Source organism: Antennarius striatus, chromosome 21, assembly GCF_040054535.1.
Source record: "Antennarius striatus isolate MH-2024 chromosome 21, ASM4005453v1, whole genome shotgun sequence".
Lineage (NCBI taxonomy): Eukaryota > Metazoa > Chordata > Actinopteri > Lophiiformes > Antennariidae > Antennarius > Antennarius striatus.
The window spans coordinates 668,246-687,320 of NC_090796.1; the positions used below are offsets into that span (position 1 = coordinate 668,246).

Consider the following 19,075-nt stretch of genomic DNA (forward strand, 5'->3'; position numbering starts at 1 on the left):
CAGTTCTGGCCCGGGATGAATTATTTATGCCCCCCTGGATGATTTTTAATTACCATTAGGACCGCAGATGAAATGAGACGGCATCAGATATGAGGCTCAGCCTCAGACCAGTGAGCATCACACAGCAGGAACGTATTTTCACTTTTAAATTCAGTTAAATTTTTACATTTGTTTCTACCAGACATGATGTCTCTTGGAAGTATTGTTTTGTCTGTGTGTCATAGATTTTTGTATTGTATGTGTTATGTTTTACTTATACATTTTAAAGATGTTAGATTATGGTGAGATTATTTAGTCATTTGATGTCAGATAATATGATCATGTGACTCAGGACGTTACGCTTCAGTGGGATCACACAGGAACAGCAGCTGTAGTTTCCTGGCTTCATTCCTGCTACTTATTTGTTGCCATTGTTATATTGACACCACTGGTATTACAGGTAATAAACACAGTTAATCATTACAAATAATAAGTAGAATTAGTGTCACTTGGATTTTGGGAACGTTTGAAGTAATTTTTTATATTGTGCTCCAAGTGTGGTTGAATGCAGTGGTTTGGGGTAGACTCCATGTGCAGTTGTCTTGCTTATCAGTTGTACATTCACACATTCTGTATGTGAATGTGTGTATCTGTGTGGGATTGCATCACACTCACATGCAGCTGAACACACTTCCTGTTCAGGTGGTCCAGTACCTGGCCGGCTGTGGCCTGCAGAGCTGCGTGATGCTGGTCCATAAAGGATACCCTGACATCGGCTGGAACCCTGTGGAGGGGGAACGCTACCTGGACTTCCTACGCTTCGCTGTGTTCTGCAATGGTGAATGTCTAATATTTACACCCCCACAGTATAGTTGACTGCATAGCAGGGCGAAGGCGTGTCTTTGACAGTGTGTACCTGTGTTGTCATGAACTCCTCCAGGTGAAAGTGTGGAGGAGAACGCCACGGTAGTGGTGAGGCTTCTGATTCGCCGACCTGAATGTTTTGGCCCCGCCCTACGTGGTGAAGGGGGTGATGGACTGCTGGCAGCGATGGGGGAAGCCATTAAAATCTCTCAGGACCTCTCCAAAGACGGTCCGACTTCGACATCTGAGAGCAGTAAGACTCTGTAAGGCATCGACATCGACTCCTGTCTGATGTTCCTCCTATGAATGTCTCTGAAGCCAGCTGCTGTTAGCTCCCCTGAAACACGACACAGTGTAGACAGTCCCTAAGTACAGAAACCTGGAAAGATTACTCCTAAACTTGCATCTTGTTTTCGTCTGCTGCTGCTTTATACTGACACAGAACTGTTACCTGGGATGCAGCTGGAAGACTGACAGGCAGTTACAGGGTAGGGGCAGGACTTGGGTAGAACAGAGGAGCAGGAAGCTGCAGCAGCGTCACTCAGAGTTCATGTTACCTCCAGAAAGTAGTGCATCCCTGGGATGCACTTCAAAAAAAATGTGTGCGTTTATGCATCCCAAAAGTAATAACAGAATATATGGTAGAAGCCGTACGCAAGGATTGAGTTTAGCCAATAGTACAATATAAAAACTAAACAATTGTTAATTTTGATGATTTTATTGATAACAACATCAAAACATTTAAAGTATAAAGAACAGTAACATTTCATTAATTTTATCACAATGTTAAAGCCTGGTGGTCATTTCTGTAGAGATAAAGAAAGATGTACTACAGTTTTTTCCACTTTTGCTTTTCACTCAACAGTTTTCTTTGCCTTTAATTCATATTTTCTCCTGTGGACACTGAACCCAGCTGACAGAACCTTCACACACATTTCTGTGAGCTCCTCCCTCAATATTTTGTCTTGGGTGCTGACATTTAGTCGTGCCTCACCCATGGAAACAATCGCATCCACTGCGGTACAAATGTTCGGATTTGTACCGCAAATCCGAACATTACTTCATCTGCGTCTTTTTCCTTACTGTCCACAGTAATATCTGTCTATTTTTCTTCATTAACTTTTGATTGTTTTTTGGTCGATTTTAATCCGGCTGAATCACGCAGGTGAGACTCATGATGAGAAAATTGCGGAAGCTCAAAATGTAATAGTGGTTTCTGGGTTTGAAATTTTTGTGGAGAAATGATGAATGTAAATATTTTTGTTGAATGGAAGTGCATTTTTTCCCAATATTATATCGTGGAAAAAAGTAACATCCATTTTTTTACTTTAAGTATTTAAAGCTTGTGTCCCACGTTGTCTGATGTGTCCCCATCAAAAAATATGCATCAAAGACGCAAAGTATTTTGAGCACATTTTGTGTACATACCGTGTGTGTGTGTGTGTGTGTGTGTGTGTGTGTGTGTGTGTGTGTGTGTGTGTGTTTGTGTGTGTGTGTGTGTGTGTGTGTGTGTGTATTACAGTGACATGGATGAAGAGGAAGATGACACCATCCACATTGGAAATGCCATCATGACCTTCTACGCTGCCCTCATCGACCTGCTGGGCCGCTGTGCTCCAGAGATGCATGTGAGTGACCGCAGACAAGATGACGCGTCACCGATGTGACACAGCGCTTTAATGAAACCCCTCCCTCTCAGCTGATCTACGCCTCTAAAGGCGAGGCCATCCGTATCAGAGCCATTCTGAGGTCTCTCATTCCTATTGAAGACCTGGTGGGGGTCATTAGCCTCCCGTTCTCCATGCCCAGCCTGGCTAAAGGTGAGGAAACCTCCACCCACTGCACCTGTACTCATGGAAATATGAATACAAATGTAAATGATGGTGTGTGTGTGTGTGTGTGTGTGTGTGTGTGTGTGTGTGTGTCTGTGTGTGTGTGTGTGTGTGTGTGTGTGTGTGTGTGTGTGTGTGTGTGTGTGTGTCTGTGTGTGTGTGTGTGTGTGTGTGTGTGTGTGTGTGTGTGTGTGTGTGTGTGTGTGTGTGTGTGTGTGTGTGTGTAGATGGGTCAGTGGTGGAGCCAGACATGTCAGCTGGTTTCTGTCCGGACCATAAAGCTGCCATGGTCCTGTTTCTGGACCGGGTCTACGGAATAGAAGACCAGAACTTCCTGCTGCACCTGCTGGAGGTCGGCTTCCTGCCCGATCTGAGAGCCGCTGCCTCTCTGGACACTGTAAGATCTTTCTTCACCGGTTCCTCAACGTACTTCAAAGCTACTGTGACTCTAACTATTACACTATAAATGTTAGAATGTTAACTCTGAACAGTGTGAAACAGTGAAACCTGCCTGAGAGCACCACAGGAGCACAAGTGGTCTTCTTCTAAAGACAACATGTGTGTTAACAGGAATGATGCGACTTCAGATCTTTTGAAACATGAGTGAATCGCTTTCCCTCCTGATTCTGAGTGAATTCCTCTCCTGCTCTGATGTTCGTGATGACACAAGCATCTTTTTCCTGCTATTTTTTTGACAGTCACAAACTATATTTGTCGGTATATTTTCTGGATAAAGGATATCTAGGTCAAGTCAAAACATTTGTTTTTTCTTCGGCACAGCCATGAAGGCAGGCCTCCAGCCTCATGAACATTGTTTTTATGAAATTATATGTTGATCAAATATTTTTACATGAAGGTAAAATATATTTGGAGCTGTAAAAATTAGGTGCGATTCTTTTCTGCAGCCTGATTGACTGCAGAATCACATATAGGGCAACAGTCCAAGACGGCTGTCAGGAAGGCAAGGGTTAATCGTTTGTGCACTCATACATCAGGTGCACACGCCTGCAGCTCTTTACGCGTCTTTGCACCAAACACAGAAAACTAATGGAACACTTTCAGGACCGTCAGACACTGATGGTCTGTCGTCTCTCTTCCTCAGGTGGCTCTCAGCGCTACAGACATGGCGCTGGCCCTCAACCGCTACCTGTGCACAGCCGTGCTGCCTCTCCTGACCAAATGCGCTCCTCTCTTTGCGGGGACGGAGCCGTTTGCCTCACTGATCGACTCCCTGCTGCACACCGTGTACCGCCTGTCCAAAGGCTGCTGCCTCACCAAGGCTCAGAGGGACGCCATCGAGGAGTGTCTGCTGGCCGTCTGTGGGTAAGAGTACAGTGGAAGTAGTGAGTAACGAAGGACTTACGTGTGTGTGTGTGTGTGTGTGTGTGTGTGTGTGTGTGTGTGTGTGTGTGTGTGTGTGTGTGTGTGTGTGTGTGTGTGTGTGTGTGTGTGTGTGTGTGTGTGTGTGTGTGTGTGTGTGTGTGTGGTGGTACTGTAAAATGTTAACTGTTAGTCTGTTTCTTGACTTGCTTTCGGCTGATTCATTTCCACGTCTTCAGTGGGAGCGTTCCACCTAACAGACATGATGTTGAATGTGTGCAGTAAGCTGAGGCCCTCCATGATGCAGCATCTGTTGAGGAGGCTGGTGTTCGATGTTCCTCTGCTCAATGAGCACACCAAGATGCCTTTGAAGGTGAGGATTCAGACGTTCACCTTCTGCTGTTCTGCAGGGAAAAACTTTGGCATTAATATTAACAATCGTGTCGCTGCAGAATACAGTTTCCCTCATGATCAAATATTCATACTAATAGAAATAAAATAATAATAAAACTATATTGATAATGACTTTGACACCATGATGCCCTGGCAAACGTGTCCGGAGCGTCTCCTGTAGTCTACTGGGATTGGCTCCAGCCAGGAAAGGGGAGGAAGTGGTACAGAAAATGAATTAATGAAGAAGTTTGACAGCATTTTTCTCTTGAAAAGAAAACAGTTCTTAAAGGCAGTGCATGCTTCACGAATGTCCCCTGGACCTCCCACAGCTGTTGACCAATCACTATGAGCGTTGCTGGAAGTACTACTGTCTGGCTGGAGGATGGGGAAACTTTGGAACTGCCTCAGACGAAGAGCTCCATCTGTCCAGAAAACTGTTCTGGGGAATATTTGATGCTTTGTCACGTAAGGTGAGGCTCTTTTTTACCAAGTAATGGGTGAATGTGTAGGTGGCATTCACAGTATTTCACCCTTTCACTGAATTAAAGGATTCAGAATAGCTACAAATATCAATGATTGTCAAAGTCAATGTGATTGTCTCAACTTACGCCACTCAGGCCCAGATGAAGAGGCTTAGCAGCTTCAGTCTGATTAATGAGAAGAACGAAAATAATGAAAACATGACCTATCGAGTGTAATGTCAGACCAGGGTCACGGCAAAGACAGTAGTCCAAAGGCCGAGACAGTAGTCCAAAGGCAAAAGACTAGTCCAAAGGCAAAAGACTGAAGTCCAAAGGTAAAGACAATAGTCCAAAGGTAAAGAGTGTAGTCCAAAGGTAAAGACAGTAGTCCAAAGGTAAAGACTGTAGTCCAAAGGTAAAGAGTGTAGTCCAAAGGCCGAGACAGTAGTCCACAGGCAAAGACAGTGGTCCAAAGGTAAAGACAGTAGTCAAAAGGAAAGATAGTAGTCCAAGGGCAAACTAGCCCAATGGAGGAACAAGACAACAAATCCAGGAACTGAAGGAGCATCTGGATCACTTGACATGGAATGAAATAAAACCCCAACATGACTATCAGAGGCTGACATGTGACATTTAATCACTAGTGTACTGTATGTTAAAAAAACCCCTGAATTCTATATTTCCTGTGATGCGGTCAGCATCACAGGATTGTACTAGCTGGGGCATAGATCTAATTTAAATACTAGGTGGGGCGAGTGCTCCATTAATTCTACAGTTTACCCCGCCCTCATGTGAGACAGCCTTAACGGGGGAGTCGAAGCGCACCAGTGTTGTCAGTGTGTTTTCACGATGCAGCGGTATGACCAGGAGCTGTTCAAGCTGGCCTTACCGTGTCTCAGTGCTGTGGCCGGAGCCCTCCCTCCAGACTACATGGAGTCAAACTACATGGCTATGATGGAGAAACAGTCCTCCATGGACTCAGAGGGGAACTTCACCCCCAGGCCTGCAGACACGGCCAGGTATGGAACACGTACACCTCTTCTTCAAAGGTTAAGTACGTTCAGTTCTCATCTAACATATAAGTCAGCTCTTATTTCCTTTATGTAATAAAAAACCTTTGTTAGTTTACATCCAAATCAAGATTGATGAAAAATCCTTTTCTGCAAATAATAAAATAATAAATGTGTGTTTTCTGTCCTGTTGTCATCAGTGTGACAGTTCCAGAGAAACTGGACTACTTTGTAACCAGATATGCAGAACACAACCATGAGAAGTGGTGCATAGAAAAGGTAGGAGGGTGACGACACACGCTCCAAATTATAGTCAGCACATGTTAGTTATGTCTGTGAGTTTATTTTGTGTAAAACCTGTTCTTTTTATCATCATTCTGATGAATGTTTTCCAGTTTTCCAGTGGCTGGTCGTTTGGAGAACAGATGTGTGAAATCTCCAAGAGTCACACTTTACTGAAACCATACAAAGGCCTGTCTGAGAAGGTAGGACGTGTGTGTGTGTGTGTGTGTGTGTGTGTGTGTGTGTGTGTGTGTGTGTGTGTGTGTGTGTGTGTGTGTGTGTGTGTGTGTGTGTGTGTGTGTGTGTGTGTGAAACACTGATCCAGTGTCCATGCTTTCACTGCAGTGCCTTGAGGTGGTCATTGTGAGGTAGTTAGCGGTTACCAGATAATGTTACCCTTCCTGTGATAGAGATGTGTTGGTACAGTATCCTGGGAAAACAGAGAGACCCTTCAAGCAGAAATTAAACACCACATTTTGCACACTTCATCTCACTTAAACACCATAATATTGATGGATTATAAAGGTGCAAGACTTACCAGTTTCACAGGTGAGTTTTAGTTTGGGACAATGGCTGATTCTCAGTTTTGTCTGACATCCTGCAGGACAAGGAGGCGTACTGCTATCCAGTCAGAGAGTCTCTGAAGACCATGCTGTCCTGGGGCTGGAGCATCGACAGGATCCGAGAGGGGGACCCCGCCAACCTCCACAACAAGTCCAGGAGGATCTCACAGGCCAGCCAGGTGGACGCTTGGAGTTACACACAATTTCCAGTGATTTGTGCAGGAGATTTATGTGAAACCAAACACATCCTCTGTTCCACAGCTGTCCTTTGAAGGAGTTCCTGCTTTTAGCCCCAGACCCATCGACATGAGCAACGTCACACTGTCCCGAGACATGCAGGTAGGTTACTGTGTACACAAACAGATAAAACAGGAAGAACAAATGAAGAGTAGCACCAACACTATGCAGAGTGTATTGTGATGGAATTGCAACTCTTCAAGACAAAATACATTCTGATGCATTAAAAACATTGGAGATGTGATTTTTTTTCTTTTGTACACTTTTTTGAGCCCATTGGAAAATTCTGTCAGGGAAATCTGTTCTCTGCTTCCTATCCATGAGGAGCAGTGTGCAGCCCGTAGGACACAAGACATTTGAACTTATTCAATATATCAGAGATATAATGACTCAATAGAATGCATTATAATTTGTAATGAATAGATGCAAAGCTATTTCTTTCATCAGCATAGGAGTTATGAGATGCTGAGGATGAGGAGGTGAATGATGTTGTGCACAATGACATGAGCAGGTATGTCTGTCTTCCTCCAGTCTATGGCAGAGCTGTTAGCAGAGAATTACCACAACATCTGGGCCAGGAAAAAGAAAAGTGACCTGGAAGCCAAAGGTAGATACAACACATGTACCAGACCTGCAGACCAGTGGATCATAACCGTACATACGGTCTATATTGGTGTTTAGCTTAAGCTGGGATCGCTGACAAATTTTCAAATAATTTCAACAGACTTCAAATTGACGACAAGACATTTTTGGTTTTATTTCTTTTTTTGTTTGTTGTTGTGACCCCCCTCATTTATTTTGACTGATTCTATTAGGGGTACGGTGCTTTAACTGGTTTACAGAGGTCAACCAGAGGAAGAAAATTGTTTCATGCTAATGATGAGCTGATCATACAAATGAGTTCTATAAAAATTAATGCATGTATTGCAGTAATAATATTAGCTCCAGACGCACCAAAAGGTGTGTGTGTGTGTGTGTGTGTGTGTGTGTGTGTGTGTGTGTGTGCGTGCGTGCGTGCGTGCGTGCGTGCGTGCGTGCGTGCGTGCGTGCGTGCGTGCGTGCGTGCGTGCGTGCGTGCGTGCGTGCGTGTGTGTGTGTGGTCTCCAGGTGGAGGAAACCACCCTCTGCTGGTTCCCTACGACACACTGACTGCCAAAGAGAAATCCAAAGACAGAGTAAAAGCACAAGACATTCTCAAGTTCCTCCAGATCAACGGCTACACCGTGTCCAGGTAGGACGAGATTCAGTGGCTTTAGAGCGTCAATTAATCTCCAGGGTAGCGTTTGTGTTCTTTTTTATATTTCTTTAGGCCACATTTTTCAGTGTAATGAAGTAGCCCTCTCCAGGATTAGTGTTATGCAGATGATATTAGCTATTAGCCATGTCCCACCAGCAGGGTGATGATGAAAAATGTGATACAACGGCTTTGGACGATCCTAAAGTCTTTACTCTGGCTGTTACTTGAATTTACTCGAAATCCTGTTCAGTGGTCACGGCCTACAGCAGGGTGTCAAAGTCACCTTCACTGGGGGCCACATCAGCATCACAGCTGTCCTCAAAGGACCAGATGTAACTAATAAATGTAACTAAATGTAACTCAGTGTAATGTAACTAAATGTAACTACTCCTTAATGTAACTAATAAATGTAACTAAATGTAACTCAGTGTAATGTAAATAAATGTAACTACTCCTTAATGTAACTAATAAATGTAACTAAATGTAACTCAGTGTAATGTAACTAAATGTAACTACTCCTTAATGTAACTAATAAATGTAACTAAATGTAACTCAGTGTAATGTAACTAAATGTAACTACTCCTTAATGTTAAATAACTGAATTTCTGACTGATTCTAGTTCCAAACATTACAGTTAGACAGAAAAAACATGTTTGTTTGTTTCTCTGTTCTAACATAAATCCTTTTCATTTGTCAGGTTATTAAACCCACAGAACTCCATCAATCAAGGATCAAACTATCAATCAATAAAGAAAAATAACATCAGACACAAGTTAGGACGTTAACTTAGTTCACTACGTTTAGTCAGAGTTAAGATGGGCTGAACTTCTGCATTGTGGGAAATGTAGTTTTGGTCAAAGCACACTTTTGATCTATTGATTTTTAGACACTCTGACCCTTTATCCTCTTGCGGGCCACAATAAATGATGTGGAGGGCCACATTTGGCCCCCGCGCCTTGAGTTTGACACATGTGGTCTACAGGTTGTCTAAACAGTCAGAACAAACACAAAGTATTTGTTATGTTACTTGTAATGAAAGTTGTAATTCTCTGGAAAAGTTTTTACTGTTCAGAACTGCTGCACCAAGTAAAGGCTATAAACCAATCTGGTCATGGCTTTAAAACTACTTTTAAACTTCTGTTTTTAAATTAAAATATGAGTTGTGATATTTACAAACTGCACATACTACAGTGTGTGTTCAACAATGTGTGTGTTTTCTGGGCTTAATTGTTTTCATCTATATCAGCCAAGCAAACTTAACAGCACTGCCTTTTACAGCCTTATGTTACTGACCACAACCCATAGCTGACATGTAACCATCCTGTCCTCTGAGCCTTAATTTAATCCTTAATATGTAATGTAATGTGTGAATGTGTTATTTCCAGGGGAGTGAAGTCTCAGGAGCTGGACACTCCTGCCATAGAGAAGCGATTTGCGTACACCTTCCTCCAACAACTCATCACATACGTAGACCAGGCACACCAACACATGACGGAGTTTGGTGAGACATGATTCTTTACAAAAATAAACTGACGCAGTTTTGAGGCAGGAATTATTATGCATGCTGTTGGTGATGAAACTTTAAATCATACGACAGATGCAGAGAGGAAAATAGGAAAATGCAGTACTAAAAAACAAGTTGACACAGAATTAAATTCATGTGTGTAGTTGCCACTGTTACTATGTTACCACTGCTCTAATGTTCTGCCATGTGCACACGTTTAGACTAAGTTAGGATACAGAGTTTGAATCACATATTCCCATTTACTTATCCAGAGTGACGTTGATACTGGAATGGGTTGTTGCAGGTGGTCAGTGGGATATTTCCTCTTTAAAACATAAACCTGTGTTCAAACTTAAACCAAACCCTTAACTTGTGTCTTGACCACCTGTGAAAAATGAATGTGAACGTCGCCCAATAATCTGTCGTCACTTGTCGTTGTGCTCCGACTATCCTTTAGATGTGGCCTCAAAACAGAAGGGAGAGAAGATTCCTCATGAGCAACAAATCAAGTTTTTTGGAAAGGTTGGAACCCTTAATAGTTACAACCCTGGGGGGGGGGGGGGGGGGTCAGTGTGTTATTTGGGTATATTTGTGCTTTTTGTTAATTTTGTAAAATCATTTTTACCCTGCTGCATTGATATTCAATAAGATTTTAATGACCACACTTTATTTTGAGACCAAAAGCCATGAACAGTTTGGTGCAAATGAACCTGACAGCTGTGTTGGTCAATTTTCCCAGTTATTCCTGGATTAATTAAAAAAACAAACTATTATATATTTGCAAAAAAACCCAATTACATTTATAAGGTGAAACTGTATATTTGTTGTCTTTGTAAGGTGTTCACTGGAACTGAATATATGACACACTTCATGTTTAGGAGTCATCCTGTTTACATTTAGGATGAACGCTCACCTACATCCCCGGCTTGTGATTGGTCTTTACACGTACTGTTACCATCATCCATCAAACACCTGTAGTCATTCATTAACATGGCCTACTGCCCCCTACGTTCATTGCGTGGGGGGTGCACAGTGACCACACGCTCTTCACGCAGACGTAAGACCCTTTGTTGTTGTCGTGTTGTTTTATTGAGTTACTGTTTCTGTCTCGTTTGTCGTCAGGTTGTCCTTCCATTGGTTGATCAATACTTTAAAAACCACAGGCTGTACTTCCTGTCTACAGCCATCAATCCAATCAGCAGTGGCGGCCACGCCTCCAACAAGGAAAAGGAGATGGTGACCAGGTGGGTGTGGTCAGCGGTGAATACATGAACTGTGTTGGAGCTGCTCTTTCCTCCGTCTCTAACTGGAGACCATTGAACTGAATGTTCACAGCCTTTGGGGTTTTGCTCTGCCCCAGTTTCCCCTTCTTGATGATGTCACTACTTAAATTTATCTTCTTCTTCCTTCCCTTTCTGCCATTTGTTCTCTCTTGTCATCGAATCTTTTCAGTCTTTTCTGCAAACTGGGCGTTCTTGTCAGAAATAGGATTTCCTTATTTGGTAAGAAGTTCACGGCCCATGTTTCTACTGCTTCTGCTCTTTCTTGATATTTTTTTGTGAATGAGTTTGACTGTGGAATCGGTGTTCTCGTGGACTGCATTGATGTCCCTGGAGAAAGTTCAAGATAAGCAGACGTGGTTCTCCGTTACTACTCAGTCATGAAAATAACAAACTAACCAAGAAAACTCCATCGGGTGGATAAACATCAAGACTAGGGCACTAGATCTAAAAAAGTTTGTATTCAGTTACTTTGTCTCTCAGCAGGTGGACAGAACCCAAAAACATGATAGTAGAGGGGAAATCTAAATCCACAAGTTAATTCTGAATCACAACCAGATAATCAATCAGAGCAGCCAAACACATGTGACAGGAAACACACAATCAATACATGATAATGACACTGAACAGGAATGCTGGAAAGTAGAACCAACACGAACCATCTGTCGGGGGACTGGTGACTGAACCGGGTACACAGCCGCTTCTGCCATCATTTTCCATGTCATTGGATTCCATTGTGTTCTGGAATCTTTTGAGACTATATCATTTATTTTTTATTTATTTTAGTGCTATTGTGAAAAACGCTTCAGAAACAGAATCGTTATTGTTGTCTCACTAAATCCATCCAATGACCACAGTTTAAAAAATCCATGGTGTCTTTAGTCCGTCAGAGTCCATCACCTGCCAAACACTGAACTGATGCTGTACCATCTCAAATGCTGACACGCTGTTCAGAACGTTACAAACACCTTCAAATGTTGACCACAAAAGGAAATATTAACCAATCAAACAGCTCGTTGTTGTTTGCAGCTGAGGACCAACCAGGTGTGTTGTTGGACTCATTACTGCAGCAAGTAGATGGAAGGGAATGGCTTCAGAAGGAGTTCATCAATTTATCAATATTATGGATCAGAGAAGGTGTGAGGGAGAGAGAGGAGAGGAAGAAGAGGAGAGCCTGAGCTGGGGGGTCTGATGAGATCAGGAACAGAACCAATGACCACGGGGTCAAAACATGGACGTCACATGGATTTAGAGTCGGAGTTTTCTTACTGGATCAATCAATCAATTAATCAATCAATCAATCAATCAATCAATCAACCTTTATCAACCCCTCTCTGCTGATTGAGTTGTGTGTTTGTGTGAACAGAAATGTGTTTAATCTGAGAGACATAAAGTTATTGTTGTGTGTCGTATGTTAGACGGCAGAGACAGTGTGTGTGTGTGTGTGTGTGTGTGTGTGTGTGTGTGTTTGCACGCAGGCATGCATGCATGACATTATGAGTGTGTGTGCTTATTGTTTGCTCAGCTGCGGTGTGTGTTCTACAGTGTTTATTGGGACTCACCCCCCCCCCCCCACACACACACGTTAACAAAGTTCTCTGAAGTCAAAGTAAAAAGATGTTCCACCTCTGGGCTCTGAATCAGTTTGTTTGTACTCGGCTGTTAGAGTGAACAGCTAGTGATTAATAACCTAACCATATCTAACCGTGTGAATGGAAGGACCATCTTTTTCCTCTGGATGTGACACTGTGCTGTTATTTCCTGGTTGATTGATTCCTCACATGTTTTTTCAGCTCCTATTGGCTTTAACAGTTGTGTTGATGCTCCTCTGTTTGACTCTTCATACCTGTTCACACTCACCTGTATTCTGTCCAGGAAACAATGCCACGTCCATCGTCAACTGTCTCCAGATACTGGGACAGAGCCTGGATGCCAGGTGAGAAATGAAATGTAGATAAGGACAGATTAGAGAAAGAGACAGAGTGCAGATAGGACCGTAGGGGTCCAGGTCTGGGGTTCAGACCCAGCTGCTGTAGTAGGGACAGGGTTTCCAGGCTGTGTTCACTGAGTCCTGGGTTGTTGTCTCCTGTACTTGTTCCCCACCTGTCAAGTAGAAGCACAGAGGCAGCGGCAGTATCTGAAGGTTCTATGTTTTTATGAGTAAGACAGAGAAAGAGACGTAACAGTGGCTCCTAAATTAATTCATGTAACTCCCTTTAACGGGAGAGAACATACCCCCAGCAGTCTAGACCTGTGGGGGGAATTCTGTTGTGTTTCCATCATACTGTTGTGTGATCTTTTTGGAAATATAATGGACTCCCTTGTATTTTCTATTCTACTACATTCATCCTGTCTGTTGTAAAGATGATAAACCAAACTGTCCCTTCCACCAGGACAGTAATGAAAACCGGACTGGAGTCGGTGAAGGCAGCGCTGCGGTCGTACTTTGTCAGCGCAGCAGAAGACCTGGAGACCACCCAGGAGAACCTGAAGCTGGGTCAGTTCACCCACAACAGAGAGCAGCCCGGGGGTGTCACGCAGATCATCAACTACACCACCTTCGCCCTGCTGCCGGTTCTCTCCTCCCTCTTTGAACACGTCGGACAAAACATGTTTGGAGAAGACCTGATTGGTGAGTCCTGTGTGGTGCTGAGTGGGGGTGTACAGGTCATTTAAGAAGGTCTCCTCTCCAGAGATAGGGATGAATTTTGGTTTCATTAGCGCCGCTAAAGTTCCTTTGTTTCCTCTTCTCCTCCAGTGGATGATATCCAGATTTCCTGTTACAGAATCCTCAGCAGCCTTTACCTCCTGGGAACCAACACAAGCATCTATGTGGAGAGGTAGAAGATACCTGATGGGCACGTCTGAGAGTTCTGGAAAACCTGCCTAGAATCAGATTCCTTCCACATCTGCATGCAGACTTATATGTGCCTATATCTGTTTTTAAAAAATGTATTATAAGTAGTCATTGTCACTGAATTCTACAGTTCAGTGTTGAGGGTGCAACAATCCAAGAAGCCCACAGAAGAACAGAACTCATTTATCAAAGGTTGCAGTGATGACACAAGGAACTCCTCAGGCTGTGTTCACACTGTAGGTCCAGTCCTGTTTGTTCAGTAGGATGTGGACAGATCTGGGCGTGTAAAGTGTAAAGTGACATGTTTTGACTTCTTGTTAATTTCCAGCTCATCCCTCCAGTGAGTGATCTCTAGTAATATTTGCTCCACTTTGCTCCTATCCTCCGTCTACCACATTTTATATATTATATTAAAAAAAATTATTCGTTGCCAGTTATTATTTATTTATTTTACAGAATTTCATCATCATCACAAAATGGGACACAGAATATTTTAACGTCTGTTATGCAGCTATTAATCTTTAAGATAATGTTTAGACAATAACAATATGATGATGTGAGTTCTCCCCTCACATCATCCTGTTGGTCAACCAGACCATGGACTCTGGTTTGTCACATACAGGCTTTTCGTTACGCTTTGGGTGTCTAGAGGTTCAGATTTCACAAAAAAGAACTATTTTGACTTTTTTTACGCTGTTTGTTCAATTGAAGTGATTGATGAGTAAATGTTCTTGTGCCCCCCCCACAGACAGCGTCCAGCTTTAGGGAAGTGTTTAGCTGCCTTCTCAGCTGCTTTCCCTGTTGCATTCCTGGAACATCACATCAACAAGTTCAACAGTTTCTCCATCTACAACACCAGAGGAGCTAAAGACAGAGCAGGTACTGCTTTTCAGGACACCCCCATCCTGAGTCTGTTACTACATGCAGTTAGCACTCCATGCATTACAGTGAGGTGTCAGTGAGAGGAACAGAGGAGGGAAGGTTGTGTTCTGACATTCATCTCTCCTTTCCTGTCCCTCAGCCCTGGGCCTCCCAGGACAGGTGTGGGAGGTTTGTCCTCTCATCCCAACGTTAGAGAAGTCTTTGGAAGAGATCGTGGAATTGGCAGAATCTGGCATGAGATACATTCAGATGCCCCACGTGATGGAGGTGGGATGTCACATGATGTTAATGTTCAAATGCACACCAGCCTGACTCCTCCCGTACCTGAATCCGTTAGGGGTTTTCTTTTTGTAGTCTGTAAGCTGTTTTTTAAGACTGCCATCACATCTGCACAAGTGCAGCGTTTTATTACCTGAGAGCACAGCTCGGTAAAAGAGGAATTTGGAATTCCAGGGTGGCTCCCCTGGCCTGAAATGGAATAGAAAATTCTGGTCAAATACAAAATTTTAAAGCTGAATCATGTGGCATAAAATATTCTGACTTTATTTTGATTTCATCAAAATCCCTCAAAGCATCTGAACATTGGCTTCTGTGGTGTCATTTAAAACACATATTTTTAAGCACAATTAGTTTGCTCACATTCAAGGCTTTTTTCCTGCAGTGGGTGCATGTGGGGGTATTTTGGTATATCTGGGCATCATCCACTATCTTCCCCTGTTTCTGCAGGTGGTGTTACCCATGTTGTGCAGTTACATGTCTCACTGGTGGGAACACGGACCCGACAACAACCCGGGTAAACGTGACAGCTGCTGCACTGCTGTGTCTTCTGAACACATGAACACTCTGCTGGGAAACATCCTGAAGATCATCTACAACAACCTGGGCATCGATGAAGGCGCCTGGATGAAGAGACTCGCAGGTACTCCTGACTGGAGGAGTGTGTGGCGTCACGGTGGAATGTTTTGGCCCTCTCTCTTCTCTTTCACCACTCGCAGGCCAATGAGTTTCCAAAAAACTTACATGTTATGTAAAATACTGTATAAATAAAAGTGCTTTTATATATATATACACACACACACACACACACACACACACACACACACACACACACACACACACACACACACACACACACACACACACACATATATATATATATATATATATATATATATATATATATATATATATATATATATAGTATATAATTTTTTCCCACAGTCTTTCTTGTCTTTATCCAGTTTTTTGACATGTGTTGCTGGAATGAAATTCAAAATGGGTCGATTATTTTCCAAAACCATTGAAATGTTTAATTTTAAACATTTCATATTGTTTTTATGCTTCTTTTTATGCACTTTGTTTTCAATTGTAATTTGCAAATCTACAGATTCTGTTTCTATTCACAGTTTACACAATGTACCATTTTTTTTGGCATATTGATTTGAAAAATATAATTTGGGTAACATTATGAAGGTTTGTGCTCACTGTAGTACACAGAATGCAATGATCAGTCTGACCAAAGCTTAATGAAAGCTAAAGAAGATACTTTTAAATGACTGTAAAAAGATCTTTTCCTATATAATTGCTTAATTGAATCCCGTTTCTGTCCCTTAAAGTCTTCTCTCAGCCAATAATCAGCAAGGCAGAAGCCCAACTTCTCAAGTCTCACTTCCTGCCTCTGATGGATAAACTCAAAAAAGTGAGTCTTCACACTTGATTGTGAATTAGAAGATGTTTTTACACATGTGTGCCTATTTCTATTTAAATAAATCTTAATTAATTCTGAGCAAAACAACAATGGTGTCCTTTTGCTCCAGCGTATGATGATGTCAGCGTTCTGCAAGCAAAGTATATACAGAATGATGTGTAACGCAGGAGTCTGGGTTTACCACGTTGTTCCTGACCTGATCTGAAACCACAGCTCTGGGTCTTCCTCTCTCACCATCCTGTCTTGTTGGATTCACATTTAATAAGATCATTCAGATGCTATTCTTTGTTCTGCTGGCTGCAGTAATGGTCACCTTTTCAGGTGCAAGGGGAGATCAATCCCTGTGGACAAATTCATAATAATAATGATTACAACAATACTACAATATTATTATTATTATTATTATTATTATTATCATCATCATTATAACAATGTTATTCTGATTAATATAATTACTATTATTAATATTATTTATAATATTAATAGTATTAATAGTAATTATTATTTATTATTAATATTAATAATAGTTATTAATAATAATTATTACTGTTGTTGTTGGTGGTGTTTGTTAGCATTTGTTAGCATTTAAAATAGTGCAGCACAGGTTTAGTGTCCAGCAGGTGATGGACTGTGACTGAAAAACACTCCATAGATTTTGGTAACTGGTCAATAAATGTATTTTGAAGAGTTGTGTTTTTCAATGTCAATGCATTTGCAGGTGAACATCTAAAAATATTAAATCAGATTGCTTCACCTGCAGATTCATTACTTTGATTCTACTAATACCCAGATGACAGTTCGTTTACTCTTCAGTATGTGTGACTGTCCCACAGAAAGCAGCGGTGGTCATGATGGATGAGGAACAGAGTAAGGCAGAAGGAAGGGGAGAGATGTCTGAGACGGAGCTCCTCATCATGGACCAGTTCACCATACTGGTCAGAGACCTGTATGCCTTCTACCCCCTCCTCATACGATTTGTCGACTACAACAGGTACAGTCTATTGTCTGGGTACTGGTAACGCCTGCTGTACTGATGTAATGACTGTGTAGTTATAGTGCATGTAGTGAAGATTTCAGTATTAACAGGCAGTATTAATAGACTTTTACATGAAAACACTTTATTACACAGAACACTTGTTGACTGTATTTCCAGTTGAACTGTTCTTTGCTGTTGATGCTGTTCTTGTTCCAGGGCCAGGTGGCTGAAGGAGTCCAACCCAGAGGCAGAGGAGCTGTTCCGGATGGTGGCTGAAGTCTTCATCTTCTGGGCCAAGTCTCACGTACGACAATCACACGACTGTTGACACGCTGTCTCAGAATGTCACGCGAGAAGTAGACATGATCTATAGGTATTAGTCCTTATTGGTACGTAAATGATTCACTAAGACAGCGGTGCCTCTACTTACGAAATTAGTGGTTCTGGAAGAAATTTCATGAGTAGAGGCGTGTTTTCCATGTAAATGCCCTAATCCGTTCCAAGCCCCCAAATTCAGACATAAATGTTTTATAAAGCATAAAAATACATCAAAACTTGTAACAAATACATGTTACGATCAGATTATTACAAAATAAATGAGAGTTGTGCATAACGTAAAAAACAAAGAATAAAGAATAATAATGATGGTCATTTACCTTTAACTGCTGTCCTCATTGTTTTTTGCCCTCTTTGGTTCATGCCCTCTTGCCCCACCATGAACAACAGAGTGAATTCCAGTCCTCCTTCTGAACTTCTCCAACCCCCCACGCGACGCCTTAAACTCCTTAAACTTCCTTTAGTTTTAATAACGTGGTGATTGTAGATGCATTACGGCCATATTCTTTGGAGAGATCAACCAAACGCATCCCTTTTTCAGGCTTTTCTATCATCTCTTGCTTTGTTTGTACGGACAAAAAAACTCTTTTCTTCATCTTTTGTTTTCCTCTTTTCTCCGTCACTTTCTTGGGGTCCATAGTGAGTACTCTAAAAGTTAATATATTTACGTAAAATTATCAGAACACCTCATGGGTCGAGGGTGAATGAGGAGGACGCTACATAGACACCTATCTAGCTCCACACAGAGGTCCCTCTTAGCCAATGGGATGCCAGGATGCTAGGTAATAGCCAATGGCAGAGCAGCTATGAGAATGTTGCGTTCAGGAACCTGTGGGAGCTGCGAGTATCAGCCGATACTGTGTTTTTACCTTTAGTAACTCGAAATTTCTTTCGTAACTAGAGGAAATATTTTCCTTCTGAGAAGTTTCGTTAGTAGAGACATTCGTTAGTAGAGACATTCGTCAGTAGAGACATTCATTAGTAGAGACATTCGTCAGTAGAGACATTCGTCAGTAGAGACATTCGTTAGTAGAGACATTCGTTAGTGGAGACATTCGTTAGTAGAGACATTCGTTAGTAGAGACATTCGTTAGTAGAGGTACCACTGTACTACTCGCTACCAAGGACTGGTTATGGTGGAGATCCCACTGTTTCATGGGTCCTGCTATGGTCCATGTAAAAGACAGTGTTCACTAGCGTAGCGTAGCTCCTCCCTAGAGCTGCTGGATTGGTCGACACGCGTCTCAAAGATTAAACCAAGATGATGTTCCAGCTCTGCCTGTCTCACCTACAAACGAACAAAGAGAAGCTGACAGCTCGTTAGTGTAGATAAAAATGTATTTCTTCATCACAG

At 42.2% G+C, this 19,075-nt stretch overlaps 1 protein-coding gene across 1 annotated transcript in view; it reads left to right on the forward strand.

The window, feature by feature from the left end:
• Positions 1–19,075, forward strand: part of ryr2a (ryanodine receptor 2a (cardiac)) — a 137,270-nt gene that overhangs the window by 78,612 nt on the left and 39,583 nt on the right. The window contains exons 48-75 of the mRNA XM_068306304.1: positions 682–817; positions 920–1,106; positions 2,366–2,471; positions 2,543–2,663; positions 2,903–3,072; positions 3,778–3,998; positions 4,278–4,368; positions 4,718–4,858; positions 5,705–5,868; positions 6,060–6,138; positions 6,255–6,344; positions 6,746–6,883; positions 6,966–7,043; positions 7,473–7,548; positions 8,049–8,172; positions 9,564–9,679; positions 10,140–10,204; positions 10,805–10,926; positions 11,135–11,184; positions 12,838–12,898; positions 13,356–13,594; positions 13,721–13,802; positions 14,568–14,698; positions 14,841–14,968; positions 15,428–15,620; positions 16,318–16,400; positions 17,243–17,400; positions 17,602–17,689. Of these exons, the coding sequence (XP_068162405.1) occupies positions 682–817; positions 920–1,106; positions 2,366–2,471; positions 2,543–2,663; positions 2,903–3,072; positions 3,778–3,998; positions 4,278–4,368; positions 4,718–4,858; positions 5,705–5,868; positions 6,060–6,138; positions 6,255–6,344; positions 6,746–6,883; positions 6,966–7,043; positions 7,473–7,548; positions 8,049–8,172; positions 9,564–9,679; positions 10,140–10,204; positions 10,805–10,926; positions 11,135–11,184; positions 12,838–12,898; positions 13,356–13,594; positions 13,721–13,802; positions 14,568–14,698; positions 14,841–14,968; positions 15,428–15,620; positions 16,318–16,400; positions 17,243–17,400; positions 17,602–17,689 (3,438 nt within the window). The remainder of the gene's footprint in view (positions 1–681; positions 818–919; positions 1,107–2,365; positions 2,472–2,542; positions 2,664–2,902; positions 3,073–3,777; positions 3,999–4,277; positions 4,369–4,717; positions 4,859–5,704; positions 5,869–6,059; positions 6,139–6,254; positions 6,345–6,745; positions 6,884–6,965; positions 7,044–7,472; positions 7,549–8,048; positions 8,173–9,563; positions 9,680–10,139; positions 10,205–10,804; positions 10,927–11,134; positions 11,185–12,837; positions 12,899–13,355; positions 13,595–13,720; positions 13,803–14,567; positions 14,699–14,840; positions 14,969–15,427; positions 15,621–16,317; positions 16,401–17,242; positions 17,401–17,601; positions 17,690–19,075) is intronic.